This window comes from Anguilla rostrata, chromosome 15 (assembly GCF_018555375.3).
Source record: "Anguilla rostrata isolate EN2019 chromosome 15, ASM1855537v3, whole genome shotgun sequence".
NCBI classification, from domain to species: Eukaryota; Metazoa; Chordata; class Actinopteri; order Anguilliformes; family Anguillidae; genus Anguilla; species Anguilla rostrata.
Genome location: NC_057947.1, coordinates 13,426,263 through 13,445,951, shown reverse-complemented (window position 1 = coordinate 13,445,951; position 19,689 = coordinate 13,426,263). Strand labels below are relative to the sequence as shown.

Genomic DNA, 19,689 nt, shown 5'->3' with positions numbered 1-19,689 from the left:
CCAGGTTAATCTTCTATTTATAAATAAAGGCGCAGGAAACGACAACTACATGAATTTAGACATTTTAGTCTTCCTAGTTATTGAGTCACAGCAGACTTGTTAACAATTCAAGTGGTTCCTGGACAAGCATTTGAATGAATGTGATCATTGTCCACAAAAATAAAGAAATAAATACAATTTATAAAGTTACCCACAACCATTACTAAATATATTTTTCTAATAAACAAGAATCCACGTAACAAATTCAAATCTTTAGCACAACCTTGTGGCCACGTCTCAGAATTGCACTATTCTTGAGAAATGCAAAACAGGCCTGAACTATTACTTGTGCAAGGCATTACACTTGAAAGTTTCTTTTCCAGCAATAGTCCAGCCCTGATAACTTCAGAGCTGATGTGTTTTTAACTACATACAAAAGAGCATCAAAGCATCATCCCTTGTTCATTAAGTTCCCTTACAGGATAAAACATGCATAATGACAACGACATTCTGGACATTCAGCAAAATATAAATACATAAACACAAAGCATATTTTTCACACTGTACGGACATTAAACACATTTAGCTTAGGTTATCGTTTTTATCAGTGAAATCTGAGCATTTTCAGCATGTGATAAATCCTCAAAGGGTGTTGATAATTAGAGATTAGGAAATGGAAAGTGGGAATCAAATTTCTGTATAAAACTGAATTAACAGTAGCTCTCCATTCTCCATTCGTGTGTTTGACTCAACTTTCCTCTGATCTAAGAAGGGCTAAATATTATCTGCAATCTGGTGAGAATTTACACAGATTACATTTTCCATATGTTCCAAATTCATGGTATAATTATCACACAAACCCCTCTTTTAGGAATAAATGGATAAACTAGCAATCAGGACCCTCCGCATAATGTTTACTACCCAGGGACTCTAACTGCCTCTGGATCTGGTGGCTAACTGGCTAAGCTAGAGACTCTGATAATGCAATGAAGGTGAGATCCCTGATACAAGAGAAAAACAAAAGCTACCAATATTTTAAAACTGGGGTACTATTTCCCTTTACAGGGGAAGGCAAAATATGCACACCATTATGAAGTTTCACACATTCAAAATGTAAATTTGTAAATTAATGTAAATTACTTTTTTCTATGTGCACATATGAAACAATGTTTTATGTTACTATGAATCACACTTGTACATATAAAGTGTCTTGTTTTATTTTTTTTTAAAACATCTTCCCTTTTTCTTCCCAAATTCGGAATCCATAATTGTATCTCCTGACTGAATCACCAGAACAGCCACTTATATTTGTTGCATTTGTGAGTCAAAGTTTAAGGGTAAGCACCAGATATTATTTTTTAAATACACCAGCCAAATGGATGAAGCTGTTCTATTTTATGATTCACAATGTTCAAAAAATAATTTTATTGACATAAAGGCAGGAAATAAGCCCTAAAAGATAAAATGGCTTACTGTTTTTGCCCCGACTCCTTTTTTCAACAATCTTAGGAATGATCAATTTAATGAAAAACCTCCAGACTAAAACATCTTTGGGGGATGCTGTTATGTGGTGCTTACCCTTTAAGGGCACAAGATGATTGAATCCAGGCATTTGTCTTCCCAGTGAGCAAAAGCCGTAATCTAGACGTCGAGAGAGGAAATCTCGGAGAGACTGACATAAACAGACTAGTTTAGCCCAAAAACAGCTCCGGTTTTCCCTGGACATAGCCTGGCTACATCCTAGTTGGCTAGAAAACTTTCACTTTTCATCAAAATGTAGCCGGGTTTTCACCTGAATTTCTAGACGGTATTTCACCGACTTTTCACCACAAAAATGTTCACTGGGTTTGCTGTCTTTGTCTGGTCTGATTCTTAGAAACTGAAAGCAGATGTAAAAATGTGTCACAACTGGAAATGTAACCATATAAAGCCAGTGGACCATACGTACCAAGAAGCCTTAACACAGATCATAATATGGTCCTGATGACTGAATGATAGGCTTCTGATTACCATGTGAATTTGTGCGAATTTATCTTGCATGAATGAATAAATCATATTGATGAAATATCAATATGACACGCTTGATGAGTGTTTAAAAGTCAAGGAAAAGGACACTACATTTTTCACAACAGATATATTTCATTCAGCGTGTGTGTGTGCTTAGGGACCACATTGTGGCGAAAATAAATAAACGTTCTCTACGAGAGTAAGATAGGTACATGACCCTAAATTAACAGTATTTCAGAGTATGATTAAAATGGCATATTTAGAATGCTCGGCGTCACCTAAAAAGTTATTTAAATATTACCTTATTATATGGCTTTGAAAAAGGAGAAAGTTGGTCCTTAAGTTTGTCCTATTCCTGAGCTCTCATTTAGGTACCTACAAAACCTCACCTTCATATAAGTACATAATACGTAACAGAAGCAGGCCATTCAGCCCACCTAGGCTCCTCATTTACCTACAGACTACAGGGCATCCAACACTGCATCAAGCCTGGACTTGAACAGCCCAAGAGTCTCTGTCTCTACTCTACTGTTCTACTCTGCCTCTACTACATGGCCTGGCAAGCTGTTCCACACATTGACAACTCTGTGCAAAAATACTTCCTTATATGAGTCCAGAATTGACCTTTAACTCATTTCCACTGATGCCTCTGCTGACAGAACTCAGACAGCTACTATTTCATGGAGACATTGAATATCTGATCTACTCTGTGTCCTGCTTCTCTTCAGGGGGTTTCCCAGCCTCGGCCTGGTCTTCCCCTGCAGCCTGGGCCTCGCCTGCCTGTGTCTCCCCAGCCTCACACTCCGCGGCCTGTGTGCGGCTTTCAGTCTGGGGTCCCTGAGTGGAGGTGTCCGAGGTGCTGTCTTCCTCGGCCTCGGCTGCTGCGCACCCTCGCTGTGCGCCCGGATCCTCCTCCCCATCCACCTTATCCCCTTTCTCCCCCTCTCCTATTTTTCTTTCATCCATCTCTCCTTCTCCATCCTTCTCTCCCTCCTCCTCCCAGCAGAAGAGGTTAATCATGGATTCTGCTACTTCTTCTCTCAGCTCATCTTCAGAATCCTCAAAGTTTCTGTAAAAAAAGGAAATAATAGAAAATGAATCTTTAGGATTAGACTAAGTTTCTGGGGGCTAGACTGTACCACATTGCTGGTCTTACTAACCTATTTGCATACATGTATGTACTTTGCTTAGTAAGTAACTCCAGAGAAGAGCACTGTGGTGATGGAATAGGGGTATGGGGGGGTAAACAGTACCCTAAAGACAGACTAACCTCCAGGCAAAACTTACGTGTCATCGTCATCTGATCTGGGCTCCAACCGCTTTTCATCCAGGTCTATATCAAGGTCATCTTCCTCATCCTCCTCATCCTGAGGCTCGCCCTCTGCAAGCTGGGGGGTCAGAACCTCTAAGAGAGGGGGTGAGAGATTATCTGCTCAGAATTCAGTAAATGTTTCTTATTTTGAGTATTTGTAGAATACTTTTCTCCTCCACTTGTTGGCACATAACACCATGACAGCCTGTAGTATGAGTGAGTGGGTATGATGTCATCTGTGGGGGGAGGGGCCATGTCCATAATTAATGATGTAATTCAGCCAGTAATTGTTCATCTGAAAGTGTATGCAGCCAGGCCCCAGACTCATGGGTAGAGACAGTGTGTGTGTGTAGTGTGTGTAGTGTGTGTGTGATCACTTGGGACCGTGTGCTGGTTCTGGGGAATACTGTTCTATCTGGGGACCAGAGTTCAGACTGTTCAAGGGTGTACTTCAGCAGGAAGAGTGTATTGGTTGTGGGTCAGTCTGGGGGTGCATCCAGGGGTGTGTCTGGGTGTAGTTCAGTTTTGGGGTGCAAGGAGGGTGTTGTTGTATCTGTATATGTAGGGCAGTTTGAGGGTGTGTGTAGATGCAGGGCAGTTTGGGTGTGTGTGTAGATGTATGGCAGTATGGGGGGTATGTGTAGATGTAGGGCAGTATGGGGGGTATGTGTAGATGTAGGGCAGTATAGGGGTTTGTGCAGATGTAGGGAAGTCTGGGGATGTGTGTATATGTAGGGCAGTTTGGGGGGTGCATGTGTGTGCTGCAGTATGGGGTTGTGTATACGCATGTAAGGCCAGTGAGGGGGTGCAGTCATACCTGCGGGCTCAGGGTCCAGGGTGGAGGTGAGGTCCAGCTGTCCCAGGGCCTTTAGCAGGGTGTTTGGAGGACCGTTACCCCAATGTCTCCTCACTCCCCCCACCTCCCCGTCCTCTTGCCCTGCTCCTGTAGGCCAGAGCAAACCCACAGCACTGTACGGAACACTCATACACTGTCTATACAGTATTACAGCTATGTATTATATCCTTTCTACGGCCTATGGTTTTATCACAGCAAGTACACTTGTACACTACGCACTGTTGCAGTCATGTAACAACCTAGCAATTTCACAGCCTAGCAAGACATTTTTCCAGATGGATGCCAGACAATAGCTATCACAAGACTCTTCCACAAGAGTGGAAATGCATCATTCAAGAAAACTTGTTTGTACACATTTTTTGCACCTTCAGCTGTGAGCGGAACATGTAAAATAAGAGAAAGAGAGAGAGAGAGCGAGAGAGAGCAGGCGAGAGAGCTGGGGTCAGACTGACTGTGAGAGACTCACCAAGATCAACCCCAAGCATGGTGGGGCAGACAGAGGACACCTCCATTTCGGCAAGGACGTTGAGTAGCGTTTGGGGCGCGCCCTGACCCCAGCCTTTCCTGGCCCCCTCCCCTTCTGTCACCCTGTCCCCTGCCCCAGCCCGGTGCCTCTGTCTCAGCTCCTCTCCAGCCTGAAAGGTCAGGGTTCTGTTCAACGGGTCGTCCTCCTGCCAACAGACACAGGCATAATGGAGCATCACAGCAGAGAGACCAGAGCATAACAACGTGCTGCCTGTTCTCCTGTCACTTTACCACTCGGCCACTCACAGCAGACAGACCAGAGCATAAGAACATGCTGCTGGTTCTCCTGTCACTTTACCACTCGGCCACTCCCACCCCACACCCGTTCCTTAGACTGTAATGGTGACAGGGTCATCTATGCGCTTTGCTCTATCCAGGCATCAGGATACAGACTGGCGTGTTTCAGAGCGTGTGGAGCCTTTGGCTACTGAAAGCGAATGGGTGCGATGTACACAGGTTTAGGGTGTCTGTGTCTCTGCCCCTGCTTTGCAGTACCTCGTCTTCTTTTTCAGCTGGCTCTTTCACCACATCTTCCTCATCTTCCTCTCCTTTCTCTCCTTGGTCCCGTGTCCCTTCATCATTGAGCAGAACCTCAAACATCACTCCTTTCTGGGAAAAGAGAAAGAAAGACCTGTATGGTTCTGAGCAGGGCGTCACTGCTCTGAGCCAGGCTTTGAGTCTCTCTTTGCAAAACGGCGAGTCGTTGTTCCCTTACCTTGTCTTTAAACTTCTTCTCCAGGGCCTTCCTCTCTTTTCTGTTCTGTTCTCGGATTTTCCTGAGGTCTCTGTCCACATCCTGTTAAGAGAGTTCAAAGGTACCCATGTAAAAAGAAACACTTTCACCATACTCAGTGGTAGGGTTGCCACCCATCCAGGATTTTCCAGGATCATTTTGAATTTTGGTCATCTGTCCTGGAAAAAAATAATTCCATTCCGGGACATATAATCCGAGCATTTTCAGGTGTTGCATGCATTCCTATTGCCTATGAAATGCAGGCTGCATCTAGTGTGCATCTTTGGCATCTTTCCAAATAGAATTTTACCCAATCCTCTACCTATATCTTCATAAAGTCTCTACCAAAGCATGCCAGTATTCTTGTTTAAAAAATGCTGTGCCCCAGAATACTGGTGTGCTTTGGTTGAGACCTTGCGTGGATATACACAATTGGTGTACTTCGTAGAAAATAGTTGTGAGGGTGAGCTTCAGCAGATATCTAGAAAACTCATCAAATCTCAGCAAAACTAGCTGGATAAACAGATAGCACTCTGGGTAGGTGGAAACATACCTTAATTTCATTTTTGTGAAATGAAGTGTTAGGATGGTGTCCACCATCTTTGAGATTCTTCAAAAATATAATTAGTTTATGTCCATTCTCAACGCAAACTATTTGAATACTGTTCACTTCAAGTATATCTAACATACATAAAATTACCCTGTACATTTTTATTTTATTCCATTGATCTGTGTGTGAAAGACAATACAAGGGTTTTGGTTAATTCCACTTCAATTAAATCATTACAGCAAATTAAGTGAAATATTTAACTGAATTAAATTCATTTGCTGAATTGAAAAAGATGTAACCCCAACCCTGGCAACATAATGGGAAGTTAGCCTCGCTATAAGGAAATAGCACGGGATGGGGAGGTTGCCAGAGCAGACAGCTGGGATCCCCTCTCTGTGTGAGACACGGTGACAGTGTTTCCCCCACTCGCCGTACCTGTGCAGGTGTGTTCCTCTCACGGTTCTCGTACCTGTGCAGGTGTGTTCCTCTCACGGTTCTCGTACCTGTGCAGGTGTGTTCCTCTCACAGTTCTCGTACCTGTGCAGGTGTGTTCCTCTCACGGTTGTCGTAGCTGTGCTGTGCTGCGCTCTCCTTGGGGTTTGAGGGCTCATCCACCACGAAAGTCTTGGCTTTGTCCTGAATGTGAGGCTAAAGAGAAAGGAAATAAACAGAACATTCATCCCTGAAAAGGAGCCATTAGCCTCCACCTTTCTTGTTTAATTGGCCAACGGTCTCCATCTCCAGTGTTTAATTGGCCAATGGCCTCCACCTCTATAGTTTGGCGGGCTGATGGTCTCAAGTTGTTATTTCTCTGGCTGATGGCCTCCACCTCCTGGTAAATTGGGTGCTGGCCTGCACCTCTGGTGTTTAATCGGCCGATGGCCTGTGGTGATTAATTCTTCTCACCTCTGCTGCTGCCTTCATCTTCATGTCCTTGAGCTCGTGGTGATACTGCTGACGGATTAGCTGCAGCTGCCGCAGGTATTCCTGCAGTGACATAATGACACTGTGCAGTGACTCCTCCCATTTCAGGCCTGAGTCAGAGCCAGAGTGACTGTACCCCTCCTGCCTCCCTCACCTGCTGGTCTCCCTGCCTCCCACCAGGGGCGCCATGATGACCGTCCTCTTCCCGCTCCCGCTCAGGCAGTCTGTAGCGCTCCGCAGTGGAGGGACGGAGGCCCTGAAGGTAAGGGGTCAGGTTCCAGGGGTCAAACAGCAGGTGTGGAAAGTGCACATGGTAATCACAGGACTGTTTACAAGCTTGCAGATTGAGCGGCTAACCTGCACTTCGCTGTCACCTTTCAATATAAACTTAGCTGCAGGGTCTGAACCGGAGCTAGAGTACAGGCCAAGTCCACCAATGGTTGGTGCTCCCTCAGTGATGTCACTCAATGAGAGACCAGCTCTCAGTACAGCAAGATAGATACCAACCAGCAGTTTCTCAGCTTCAGTGCAATTAGAAGGAAACCCATCAGCTTCTCTGTTCTCAGTCCAGCTACAATATGAGAGAGACTTGGCAGCAGCTACTCAGCTTTTTGCGAAGCTTGAGAGAGACCCACCAGCTGTTTCTCATGTCAGGTCTGCAGAGGGAGAGACCTACCAGTTGTTTCTCTTATGTCAGGAGGCCAGCAGTGAGAGAGACCTACCAGCTGTTTCTCAGCCCTCAGTTTGTACTGGTTGGCCTCCTGTTTCCTCTGCAGATACTCGTCCCAGGCTGCCGCTACCCTGGGGAGGCAGCACAGACCCACAGGCACACTGAGGCTCAACGATAGGACCACACTAACACAGCCTCTATCTCACCTGGAGACTCAACCCAGACTAACCAATGACAGAGGACCCTCTTCCATACAGAAACATGCTGTGTCATTAATCCTAAATTAAGATGAAAAGTAGGAAAAGTTGAGGATTGAGACTCACATCTGGTAGGGTTCCAGAACACTTTCTCTGTCATCGTGGCAATTCTTGGGCATCTGGTGATTTAGCGGCTGGTGCGGAGGAAAGGGAGGAGCAGGAGGTACAGGAGGAGCAGGAGGAGGACTAGGAGCAGGCGCCTCCTCCTGGTGTTTCCGCTGACGGGCATCCAGCTGGGCGTGGTAGTGTTGGTAGTGATCGTACGGCAGGTTGCCCTGATTGGCCGGAGGCCCGTTCCAGCGACGGTAGACATACTGACCGTGGTGCCTGACCGCTGGGGTCTCCATCGCTGCTGCTCTCTGGGTAACTGGCTGGAGAAAAAGACAGAGAGTGAGGGAAACACTGACACCACATTCATAAACACATTCACACCCACCATGTCTGCATAAATTGCAGGTAGGTCCTCTCTAATTAGCTTGTACAACTATGGCAATGCTTTAGTTAAGTACAATATCTAAAACTGCCATCAGCATATAGCAGCATTTAACTGACAAAGACAACATGCCAAAACATTTGAATCTTTTAGCCTCATCTTGACAAAAAATAGTTGAATCCAGATCTTATGTGAATCTAGCTATTGAGCGCCTTTTTTGAGGTGTGTACTTTATTGAGGTGTGTACTTTACAGAACACACCCCTGTGCATGGTCTAGTGCAGGCATTTGTCTACATGAGGCTTCCTCCCACCGGCTCTGGAATGGGACAGATGAGGCGGGATTTGGGAGACTGACCCGGCGCTGCGGAGCGAGGACATTGGAGGGGCTTTTCCACGCCGGCCTCGGGGGCAGCTTCCTCCCTGCGGCCCCCGGCTTCAGGCCCGGAGCGGGCCTCTCACGAACCCGGAGCTTCACGTCGCTGTCTGCTGTCCACCAGAGATTTTAACAAAGGAAAAAAAACATCATGTGACTTAAGAACATATACACTCACGCATGGCTTCACACTGCTAACACACACCGGCTCACTGCAAGAAACTGAGAGAATGCTTTCTTTTTCATTAGGCATACATGTGAGCCTGACTCAAGAGCTTTTTTTCCCCCTTTTCCCTTGAAATGTGATGGTCTGCAATCGAGAAACAACTACACTTATTATAAAGCTGATGACAAGGCACATCAACCCATTAAACCCTTTCGCATTAACCCAAATAACATTACTGTGTGTTTTTTCTTTGAACATCCACCAGAGGGCCCAGTTGAGTTCACTTTGTGCAGCCACAGGGAAGCCATAGGGAACAAAATATTGGAAATGACTGTAAATGTAATAAACTACCAAATAAATCCTCCCAGTGCCTTTATAACAGCTCTGATGACTTCTCAGGTTTGTCAGACCTGTTTCCCAATTTGAGTTTGGGAGTCACACATTGATGACACAAGCGGAGAAGAATTAACACAGATCCCTTCTTAATGCATGAGGGTATTTGGGCTGCAGAACACTGGATACTGGAATTGGCAGTGAAACTCTACACAAAGCAGTAAGTGGCACGTACCAGTCCAACACTGAGATTTGTGGAGGAGGATTTGACTCCATCTCCCTCAGAACCTCTGCAAGACGTGATGTAACATCTGAAGATGTGTGGGGATTTCAGAGTGTAGCAGCATATAACCCTGTTTTAGGTGTGTGGGGATTTTAGAGTGTAGCAGCATATAACCCTGTTTTAGGTGTGTGGGGATTTTAGAGTGTAGCAGCATATAACCCTGTTTTAGGTGTGTGGGGATTTTAGAGTGTAGCAGCATATAACCCTGTTTTAGGTGTGTGGGGATTTTAGAGTGTAGCAGCATATAACCCTGTTTTAGGTGTGTGGGGATTTTAGAGTGTAGCAGCATATAACCCTGTTTTAGGTGTGTGGGGATTTTAGAGTGTAGGAGCATATAACCCTGTTTTAGGTGCGTGGGGATTTTAGAGTGTAGGAGCATATAAATCTGTTTTAGGTGTGTGGGGATTTTAGAGTGTAGGAGCATATAACCCTGTTTTAGGTGTGTGGGGATTTTGGGGTGTAGGGGTTCATACCAGGGCGAGACTGGGGTCTTGAGACTCTCTCTCTGTGGAGCACGGTGTGACTAAACTCGTCTTTAATCATCTGTCACAGGAAACCAGAATTAGATAGAGAGCACAGCACACACTACACAGCCAGTACTGTTGCTTCTCTGTAGACACACACAGATACACACACACGCACACATGCATACACACACTCACACGTACGTACGTACATACATACACACACACACACATGCATGCATACAAGGCGTATCGTAGCCAGCCATATTGAAGCTAAACCTCACTCATATTGAACCTTACCAACAGAGTGAAGTAGTCACCATAATAATCTTTAAAATGCATTTTATGTTTACTCAAGTTCCCTTGGTCTAATATTACATTTTGTCTAAAGATCTGAAACCATTCAGTGCGACCAGTACGCGATAATAGAGGTAGTCAGGGAGGGGCAAATACTTTTTCACTGCAGCAGCCTTACAGATCTCCCCTCCCTCTTCACCTCTGAGGCTGAGCTGGGGCTCCTGCAGAACTACCAACCGCAGCCAGAACCCACAGACCACACACATTGCAGATAACGCCCACAGAATCTAATCTGGAGACCTGCTCCACTCAAAATGGCTTTTTGAAACCAAAAAAAAAAAAAAAAAAGATTAGTCATTTCCTCAAAAGCCAAACAACAAGTCTGACATGAAGGTGTCCTTGGAAACCTGAGTGATTCACCCTTATGAGATCTCATATGTCTCTGATTGTTTACACAATAACAAATGTCTCTGAAGTAAATCCCTAGAGGATAGGGGCGGTATGGATTCTGACAGGGGCCAAGAAGAAAGACGTAGCATGGCTTCTTTCTTAAAACCCTTCTTTCCTAAGCACCCTGAATGACTAGAGGGAGAGACGGGTAGAAAGACTAGAAGAGAGATCGGGAAACAGAGAGGAAGAGAGGGAAAAAGAGTGGGAGAGAAGAGGAAAAGAGAATGGGGCATCTCAGTAATTTGGTGACTGGGACAGGATGGGGTGGGTGTGCCGTCAGTTGGTGGATGCAGGAAGGAGGCGGGATCGGACAAAACAGGAAGTGTGCTGAGTCAGCCGTTCACCTGGGGGTCCAGGTGTTTTGTGATGCGCTGCTCCAGGAAGGGCTTGTGAAGGATGGAGCTGATGGAAGGCCTGTCACGCGGGGTGACCTTGAAAAGCTGGGTGATCAGGCTGCGGAGGTCGGAGGAGTAGTGGGGAGCAACAGGGTTACAGCGCCCCCTGCAGATCTTCACAACCAGCTGCCGGAGGCTGCTGCCCTCAAACTACACACACAAATACAAACCCCAAACATAGTCCCATACTGATCACAACGTTTCCCTTCAAGAGCAAACACACATTTCCATTCAGTGTTCAAAAAAGCCCATCTCCAGGGTCCAACCTTTAAATGTGTGTCAGTCCTGGGACATTTGTGTGCATGGAATGAATTTCATACAAACACACAGATCAAAATTCAAGTGGGCAGATCATAGAAAAATGAATGCACAGACAAAGACATAACCATGCTTTTTTAGGGTTTTCTAAGAATGCTTACAAGCCTACAGGTTAAATCAAATCCAGGTTGTTTTTTATTTTGTTTGTTTCCTGGGGTTTTGAAACATGAAATGTGTGCTGCCTCTCTCTGCAGCATAACATGAGCAACTATATCACTATCATAACAGATGTGCAGCATCACATTAAAATAATAATAATAATAATAATAATAATAATAATAATAATAAATCTTTACTTATACAGCACTTTTCAAAACAAAAGTTGCAAAGTGCTTCACAGAGAAAACATTTAAAACAAACAAACATGAGCAACTATGTCACTATCACAACGGATCTGAAGTCAAACGGCTGTACTTACAGGGTGTTTCAGAGTGCACAGCTCATACAGAACGCAGCCCAGAGACCAGATATCCCTGACAATTCAAAGGAAAACAGTCATGGAGGGCAGATCACATGACATAAAGACACTCAAGCCTTCTTAATGCAGCAGAGGTTGCCAACCCTGAAGAGGCACAGATTTAATCAAATGAAGCAGTCATTTACACACTTAACCTCACCTAGTTTATTGGGTCTGAACTTGTGGCCAAATTTAAAATAAAAAAAATTCCATGGCTCTCCAGGACCAAAGTTTGGAGCCCTCTCTCAAAAAGCCACTTTCGCTGAATACAGGGGTCTGATTGGACATCAGAGGCACAATGGGTGCACACACAATGAGGGTAAGAGTGGGACTGACACAGCAGGGGCAGTGTATTTTTTTGAAATGCAATGAAAGTTCCTGTAACACACGAATATTCTCACCCCACCAACCAAAAAATGCGTTGTAAAACATCATGATGCATGGCATATATGATACCATATATGCGTAGACTGCTGTTAGCTACAGAAACAGCTTTAGGAATAGGAGTGATTGTTTACTCCTGAACCCCTTGTGTGTTGCTGGGGCAGGGTGGTGGGGGCAGAGGCCCCAGTCAGGGTGGGAATGATAAACTCTCGGTCTGCTCTGATGGTCAGTGCACTCTGACCTGACGTGTTCACACTTCCTTCTTGGACTGTGGAACAATGGCACAGTCACAGTGGGGGGGTGAAGATAAATGACAAAAAGGAAGGCTTGTTATCTGTGCTTCGCTGAGGAGGCAGAATCTGTGCAGCTCTATGGCTGTCACCTCAAGTCTCCGCTGTATTATGAGAGCAGCAGCAGAAACAGCCGCGCTCACAGCCTGCAGTAACGCCAGCCTCACTGCCTGCAAAGCAGATTATCCTTTACCTCCTTCCCTCTACCTCTGACCCACTAACCCTTATTCCTTACCACCTATCCCTTACCCCTACACCCTACCCACTATCCCCTACTCCCTACCTCTGACCAGTTAACCGTTATTCCTTACCGCCTATCCCTTATCCCTACCCCAACACCCTACCTCCTACACCCGATCCCCTATACACTACAACATACCCCCTACCTCTGATCCACTAACCCTTACTCCTTACAGCCTACCCCTTATGCCTATACCATACCCTCTGCCTTTAACCTAGTAACCCTTACTCCTTTCTGCCCACTCCTTACTAACCTACACCTTAACCCCTTCCTCTGACCCCTTACACCCCAGTCCTTAAGCCCAACCCCCTACCCACTATTCCCTAACACCCTAAACTGAGACTACTGGTCCTAGCCCCACCCACAACCCTCACTGATTGGCCAGATGTCTGAAAGCCTGGTTTTTTTATCTTTACATTTCAAAAGGAAAATGCTTCACCAGGGCTTTGTCAATATCGTAAGCAAGGAATGTGAGATATTCCCCACAGATGCATGTGTTTATGTTATGAGTCGTAAAAGAACAACAGGATATCCCTGTCAGGACCTGTGTGCTTAACAATAACACTAACCAAAGCTTGGCAGGCTCCCACTGGTGTAAACATTGGTACAGAATGACAACAGGTAATGGCTGTGTTTGAAAGATTAGACATTCATCATCAAGGGAATATCAGCACGGCACTGAGGGGATTTTCAATGCATGCTCTCTCCCGGTTTAATCATAACAGACTACCAAACAATGAATAAAGCAATGGCAAAATGTTCTATTTAGACTTCAAAATTGATCTGTGTCAGTCACTGGTAGGACTGAACACAACCTGGACTACATCATGAGGTTTCCAATACAACAGAAAAATTTTAAAAATGCAAATCAATCATCTTAAAGCAAAAATTAAAGGAAAGGAAAGGTTTATATTAGCTTTGCATTCATTACTTGGATAAGTATGCTTTCTTTGTTAAAAGGAAAGACAACACAATAAAGACAACATCCTAGTAAAACTGCTTATTGGCTGCAAACAAAATAGAATTTCTGGTAAAAGGCAACACATGATCATCATGCGTTTATTATTTTAAAGAAGAATGAATAAGCATTCTTTGTAAAAACCAAAAGTGCTTTGGTACTTTCCCATTGGCTGCAGCTGTAACCTCAGCGAGGCCTTTTCTTTCAACACTCATGAGAACATAAAAACAAAAGGACAAAAATGTGTTTCCCACACAAGTCAAGCAAAAGCGCTATAAACAGGAAGCTATTTCTCAATCGGCCGATTATCTTGTGCTCCCCTGACTAGCCTCTTAGCCAGGTCCGCGCTGTCCAATCAGAAGAGGAAGAGTGAGAGGAAAAGGGAGGGGGTGAGAGGGCAGAGTGAAAGAGGTTTAAAAGAGAGAGAGGTCTGCCCTGCTCAGGAAGCTCAGTGGCGAATCGGAGGGGTGAGAGGGCAGAGTGAAAGAGGTTTAAAAGAGAGAGAGGTCAGCCCTGCTCAGGAAGCTCGGTGGAGAATCGGAGGGGTACGCACGTCTTATTGTTGTACGGCCTGTTTTCGCAGATCTCCGGGGACAAATAGTAGGGAGTTCCTATACATGTCCTGGCCAGCTCCATGGTGCTAGCCAATCACATGAAAGAATTAATCACGCCAGCGAAAACATTTAGACGCAGGTTTCAAACAGCGAGCACAGCTTTAAAGCAGGGAATAGAATACATTACACTCATTTAGCAGATGCTCTTATGCAGAGAAGTCTAAAACACCGGACAACATAAGGCATATACGCCACAGTCCCAGATCTGAGTATCGATACCCCTGGGTTTAAATAGAGGTTTAAATTGAGCAGTTGCAAGTTCTCCAATACAAGATTCCTGTAGTTCAATGTACAGTAAGAGCACCATATCTCTCCTGCAGCTTGCACTGCATGGAGTGCTTCCTTTTATTTCTTAAATATCTGTAATTACAGACATTAACAAACCATAAAATAAAGCCTCAAGAACACCATCTCAAATGCTACATTCACACTGCTGCTTTCAATTAAAACATTAGTTTGAAGCACTCAAACTTGCAGAATTTGCAATGCTATGCACAGGAAACTAATAGTTAGCTAATGTCATACTGCAAACCTGCCAATGTGATCATTGGCTGTATCTCATTGACACTGAGGAAGTGCTATGGGGCTTTCTCAGTTTCAGCCTAGTCACACTGTAACATAAATACTTGTCAGATGGAGGATAACAGGCACTCACTTGTTTAACATTCTTGCAGTTCCAAAGTCACCCAGCTTTACTTTCATCCCATTATTGGTAAGGAATATGTTCTGGAGGGGAGAACCCATTGGAACATTTTACAAATGAGTTATGACAAGGAAATATGTGATAATGAAAGAAAATATGAAAGCAAGCAACTTTTTTTATCTTCTTCGAATTAACAGCGTGACCGGGGTTTGAAAAGTAGCCATTGTGCCACTTTTCAGTGGTAAACTCGAATAGGTAAAATTTCATTGAAGTGTGGTTTGAGCTGACAGTCTGCTATCACACGGAGTACACACCGAGAGGCATATTCAACCCAATATACATGTGACCTGGGTTTCTGGCTTCAAGTACAACAATGGCTCTTGCACACTGTTAGACTGACGTAAATCTCAATCATCCATTTTTTTATTCTTTTGTACACTAATCTTGGTTTATTTTTAATAGTGCATTCCATTCCTGATAACTGTGCATGCTTGGAACCTTATGCAACAATATGCGCTGAACAAGAGTACGCACACAACAGGAATAAACAGTTAGTAAGAGAACAAAATAGTACTACTGCTACACAGTAGAATGTGCAATATTGATTATGCAGAACAATTAGCATGCTATGCCATATATATAATGCAGTCCATAAGTATTTGAACAGTGACACAAAATTTGTCATTTCGGCTCTATACTCCAGCATGTTGGATTTAAAATGAAACAGTGAATATGAGGTTAAAGTGCAGACTGTCAGCCCTAATTTGTGGGTATTCACATCCATATTGGGTGAACAGTGTAGGAAGTGTACATAATAAAAGGAAACTGAACAAATTCGTATTGGAGGTTCCTTCCTTCTTCCCACAATTCTGTTCCATCCCAAGCCCGCACCACCCTATCCTTTGGTTGGTAGCTCGTTTTACACCATGGGATAATGTTACACAGCATTAATATTACATAACCTGTGTGTGAGTGGTTTTGAGAGAGTTGAGATGCAGGATAAGGTAGAGTCACATCTGTCCCTGGTCTGAACTAAATCTTCCTGCTGCTCCCCAGGTCCAGGAATCAGGAGCCAATTTAATAAGTGTGGACTCACCTGGGATTTTATGTCTCTGTGCAGGATCTTCCTGTCATGGATGTGTTTCAGCCCCAGACAGATCTGTACAAACCAGTCCACTACCTGAAAGAACACAGGCAAAAGGGAGAGATCAATGTCATTCATCTCTATGTTCATCCTGCTGTCATTCACACTTGTATGTGTTTATACGTGTGGGTATGTGGCCATGTGTGTTTACACACATGGAACTGGCCGTGTGGATACGTGTATCTGTGTGTCTGTACCTGATTCTCCATAAACAGGACACCCCTCTGCATGTTTATCCTCTTCATCAAATCCCCTCCATCACAATATTCCATCACAATATACAGATTTAACCTCTCTGAAAAACATAAACACAATCACAGTGAATCAGGTTTATCCTCCTATTACACACAAGCATGTGCACACGCAGACACACGTGACGCACATGCACAAACAGATGCACACACACATACGTGCACACACACACACACATACATGCACACATGTCAGAAAACAGCGAGAAGCACTGTGTCGGTTTGGAAAAGATGAAAGATGCCCAAGTAAATTTAAAGTGATAAGTGAATGTTAATTTTTATAATACAGACCCTCAAATGATTTTAGAAACGCAACAATATTTGGATGTTTCATCTTGGAGAGAAGAGCTGCTTCTTTTCGAGACATATCTCTTTCCTTAGCAGACATCTGGGGAAAAAGGACATGATCAAAAATTATTACAGCAACAAGTTGGCCATTTTGCTGGATCATAGGACTATATAAGTCTGACAATGGCAGAACTAATCTTTTCCAAATCACGTGAAATTATGTTTTTGTTTTTTTTTTTTTAATGTGGGCATAATTAATTTGTGAAGTTACATACATTATTAAATATGACTGAAGTTGTGATTATTCATCTTGACAGTAGAAGGAGAGAGAGGCTTCTTGACTGGTCTGGAGCTACGTTACCTTTCTTAAAGTGACCTCCTTTATCACGCATTGCTTGCTGCTGTCGTCTTTAGCCGTGACTAAAAATGCTTTCCCAAAAGACCCCTCTCCAATTTTTCGCACAATCGCATAATTGTCCATGACGTCAGCAGGTCTGTGGAGTAAAAATGGTAAAGCGGCGCTCTCAAGAACACAAACACATTATTGGTGTGGTTGCTAACCAAGTAGTCTACAAACAAACGGATCACAGAGTTTTTGCTACGTTTCAGAATAGAAACTCTGGCTAGCCAGCACTGCCAGCGGAGCAACGCAAAATCATATTGCGCTGGATTTGGTTTGGTTCACGAGATTGGCTAGCAAATTAGCAACAAACTGACGCCCAGCCACGGTCAATACTAGCAAGCCGTGAAATAATGCGGGCGGTGCTACCGTTGATACATGAAGTAGACTAGCAGGTCAGCAGATAATGCAATCAGAATGACAAGCCATGTTGCCTGCTAAGGCAGGACCTAGCTAATTATAGTCTAGTGCATCTATCTAGCTTGCACAAAAACTAAAATGACAAGACATTGAAATGAAATTAACTTTAGCAGCGATCGTGTGATTATTTCCAATACTTAGCGAACATATGAAATCAAGTTAAATGGAGCGTAGCTACCTAGCAATTGTCATGCTAGCAAATCAACTCAACTGAGATCTTAGTGGCAGCTCGGTTACCATGGCGACGGGTAAACTGAACAGAACTTGACAGCTAGTTTGCCCGAATTTCATTTCTACCCAAATAAAACACGATACATAGCAGTAGCTACTTACTGAGAAAAGAGTCTCGTATACTTCAGCAATACTGTGATGTACAAAATACTAAGTCCCTCTGTCAAACAAATTTGCTTCGGTAGCAAGCTAACATTAACTGCACGAAAACAAACCCGGCAGAAGGTAGCGTGGTAGAAGGGGAACTCACATGCAGTGTACTCTGGGACTTGTATTTCTGTACACTGCCCAAAGAAAGATAGGGTCGCAGCCTCAGTGCTGTATAAGAACAGCAGTCATTCGACCAGAAAAAAGCAACACGATCACACACACACGAAGTCTTTTTAAAACCATGTACTTCTCAGCAGATTATTTGTGCGAAAGCTGTAAACTAAGTGTGAAAATGTAAATAGTGTGGGAATTCTCTAAAAGTATCACAACATAGAATGTGTTATACTTTGACGAATATTTTCCATCTGTATTGCACTGTAGGTTCTAGCTCCAATAAAGTCAACTGAATTGTCAGCAGATTGACAAAATAAGAATACTGATATTTATTTATTAGGCAGAAAATAAATTGACTGCACATAACACTGGGCCACTTCATTATCAAACTAGAGGGGAAATACCAAGTGGTTAATTTATTCATTTCAACAAATTAGTTCAGCATTTTGTATATCTTGACATCAAAATTCGAAAGCAATAATTTTTCACAGAGAACTCATCATCCATTCAGCCACCTGTCACTCACATCTGTATGATCTTGGGTTCAGTTGAAGCAGAGCAGGTCAAGAGTGTCAGAGGTGCCCTGTTGTGCGAATGGAGTGAACAAGGCAACCAGTCCATCGTACATGTGCACTGGTGTCCAGCCTGGACTAGCACAATCATAATTCCATTCCAGAACATGGAATTTACCAGCGCATAAGATGGTAAATAACTTTGATGCTAATCACCTTTGCCCCTGAAAAAACACAGGGTTTGTAAATATCCTTAAAATCAATTTCAGACCCAATAAACCAGGTGAGCTGAGTGAACTGTGTAATCAGCTACTTTATTTAGTCAGTTATTTACTGAGTAACAATGGAAAACTGCACACGCTAGTGGCTTCGGCTAAATATGCCAACCAATAACCCAATCCTTTTAATCTTGTTAAATATATGTAACAGTCAGTTGGCCTTGCTTGTTTAACTGTAAAGTATTATCCAGGTATGTGGGATCAGACCTATGAAACACGTGTAATAATCCATGCAGACTGCAGCACTGTGAGCTCTGCATGCCTGTGCCCTTTCTCGTCAGTAACGTCTCCAACAGCAGGCCGAGCTGAACTACCCTGGTTATCACGTTGGATGTGTTCACCTTGACAAACAGGAAAGGATGCACACACAGTCACCATCTCTCTCCCTCTGTCTCTATACGTTTCTCTGCAGATGTGTGTTGGCTGTGAGTGTGCGTGTGTGTGGGGGGGTGGTCAGTGTGAAGGGGGTTATTTGTGTCTTGTGCAGATTAGCTTGTTTATAAGGGATATGATTTAAATGTCTCTCCCTCTGTCTCTCTCTCTCTCGCACATGGGAACTGGGCCAGGTGACTAATGCAAAACACAGAGCCAAACAGTCAAAGACCCCCCTGGCTTTTCACTTCAAAGATCAAGCATTTTCCAAGTGCCCTCCAAATGTCCCTTGGCAACTGCGGGGCCATTTCAAACTACTAATCAGAGAGATTTCTACTTCAAAGGGTCCCTGATCATCCTATAACAGTATCTGTATGTAGGGCGATCCCTTCTTGGATTTCACACCCAGAGGCAAAACACTGCAAAAGATGAAATGCATATATATATACTGTATATGTATATTTTAAAAAATTTATATATATATATATATATATATATATGAATAATCATATAGTCTTGACAAACCTGGTACTTGGTTTTTCTGTGTATGACTGTGGAAACCTTTTCCTTTAAGCTGCATTGTATGGTTAAATATTTTATCCAGACCTGCCGCTGA

At 43.8% G+C, this 19,689-nt stretch overlaps 1 protein-coding gene across 4 annotated transcripts; it reads right to left on the bottom strand.

The window, feature by feature from the left end:
* Positions 1-46: 46 nt before the first annotated feature.
* Positions 47-17,999, bottom strand: LOC135240938 (serine/threonine-protein kinase Nek5-like). Of its 4 annotated transcripts, none has more exons than XM_064310997.1 (22): positions 17,750-17,998; positions 16,958-17,090; positions 16,600-16,696; positions 16,255-16,352; positions 16,010-16,093; positions 14,926-14,996; positions 14,210-14,296; positions 11,745-11,799; positions 10,958-11,158; positions 9,876-9,945; positions 8,603-8,730; positions 7,880-8,184; positions 7,609-7,687; positions 7,041-7,142; positions 6,869-6,949; positions 6,500-6,610; positions 5,395-5,475; positions 5,175-5,288; positions 4,621-4,825; positions 4,116-4,241; positions 3,274-3,391; positions 47-3,055 (listed from the first exon to the last, which is right to left on the bottom strand). In XM_064310997.1, exons 2-22 carry the CDS (start codon positions 17,075-17,077, stop codon positions 2,689-2,691), a joined length of 2,700 nt encoding a protein of 899 aa, XP_064167067.1. In that variant the 5' UTR covers positions 17,078-17,090; positions 17,750-17,998; the 3' UTR covers positions 47-2,688. The 4 variants fall into 4 exon arrangements, with proteins under 4 accessions (XP_064167067.1, XP_064167065.1, XP_064167068.1 ...); XM_064310995.1 differs by having other exon boundaries at positions 8,603-8,733; positions 17,750-17,997; XM_064310998.1 differs by lacking the exon at positions 14,210-14,296 and having other exon boundaries at positions 8,603-8,733; positions 17,750-17,999.
* Positions 18,000-19,689: the final 1,690 nt, after the last annotated feature.

Bases quoted from the DNA above. Each gene is read 5' to 3' on its own strand.
- LOC135240938 (XM_064310995.1), bottom strand. From the start codon at position 17,077: ATGGACAATTATGCGATTGTGCGAAAAATTGGAGAGGGGTCTTTTGGG. The intron at 6,611-6,868 runs GTGAGAAGAATT...CTTTCTCTTTAG, and splicing joins AGATGAAGGCAGCAGCAGAG to CCTCACATTCAGGACAAAGC. The intron at 4,826-5,174 runs GTACTGCAAAGC...GTCTGTTGGCAG, and splicing joins CAGCTGAAAAAGAAGACGAG to GAGGACGACCCGTTGAACAG.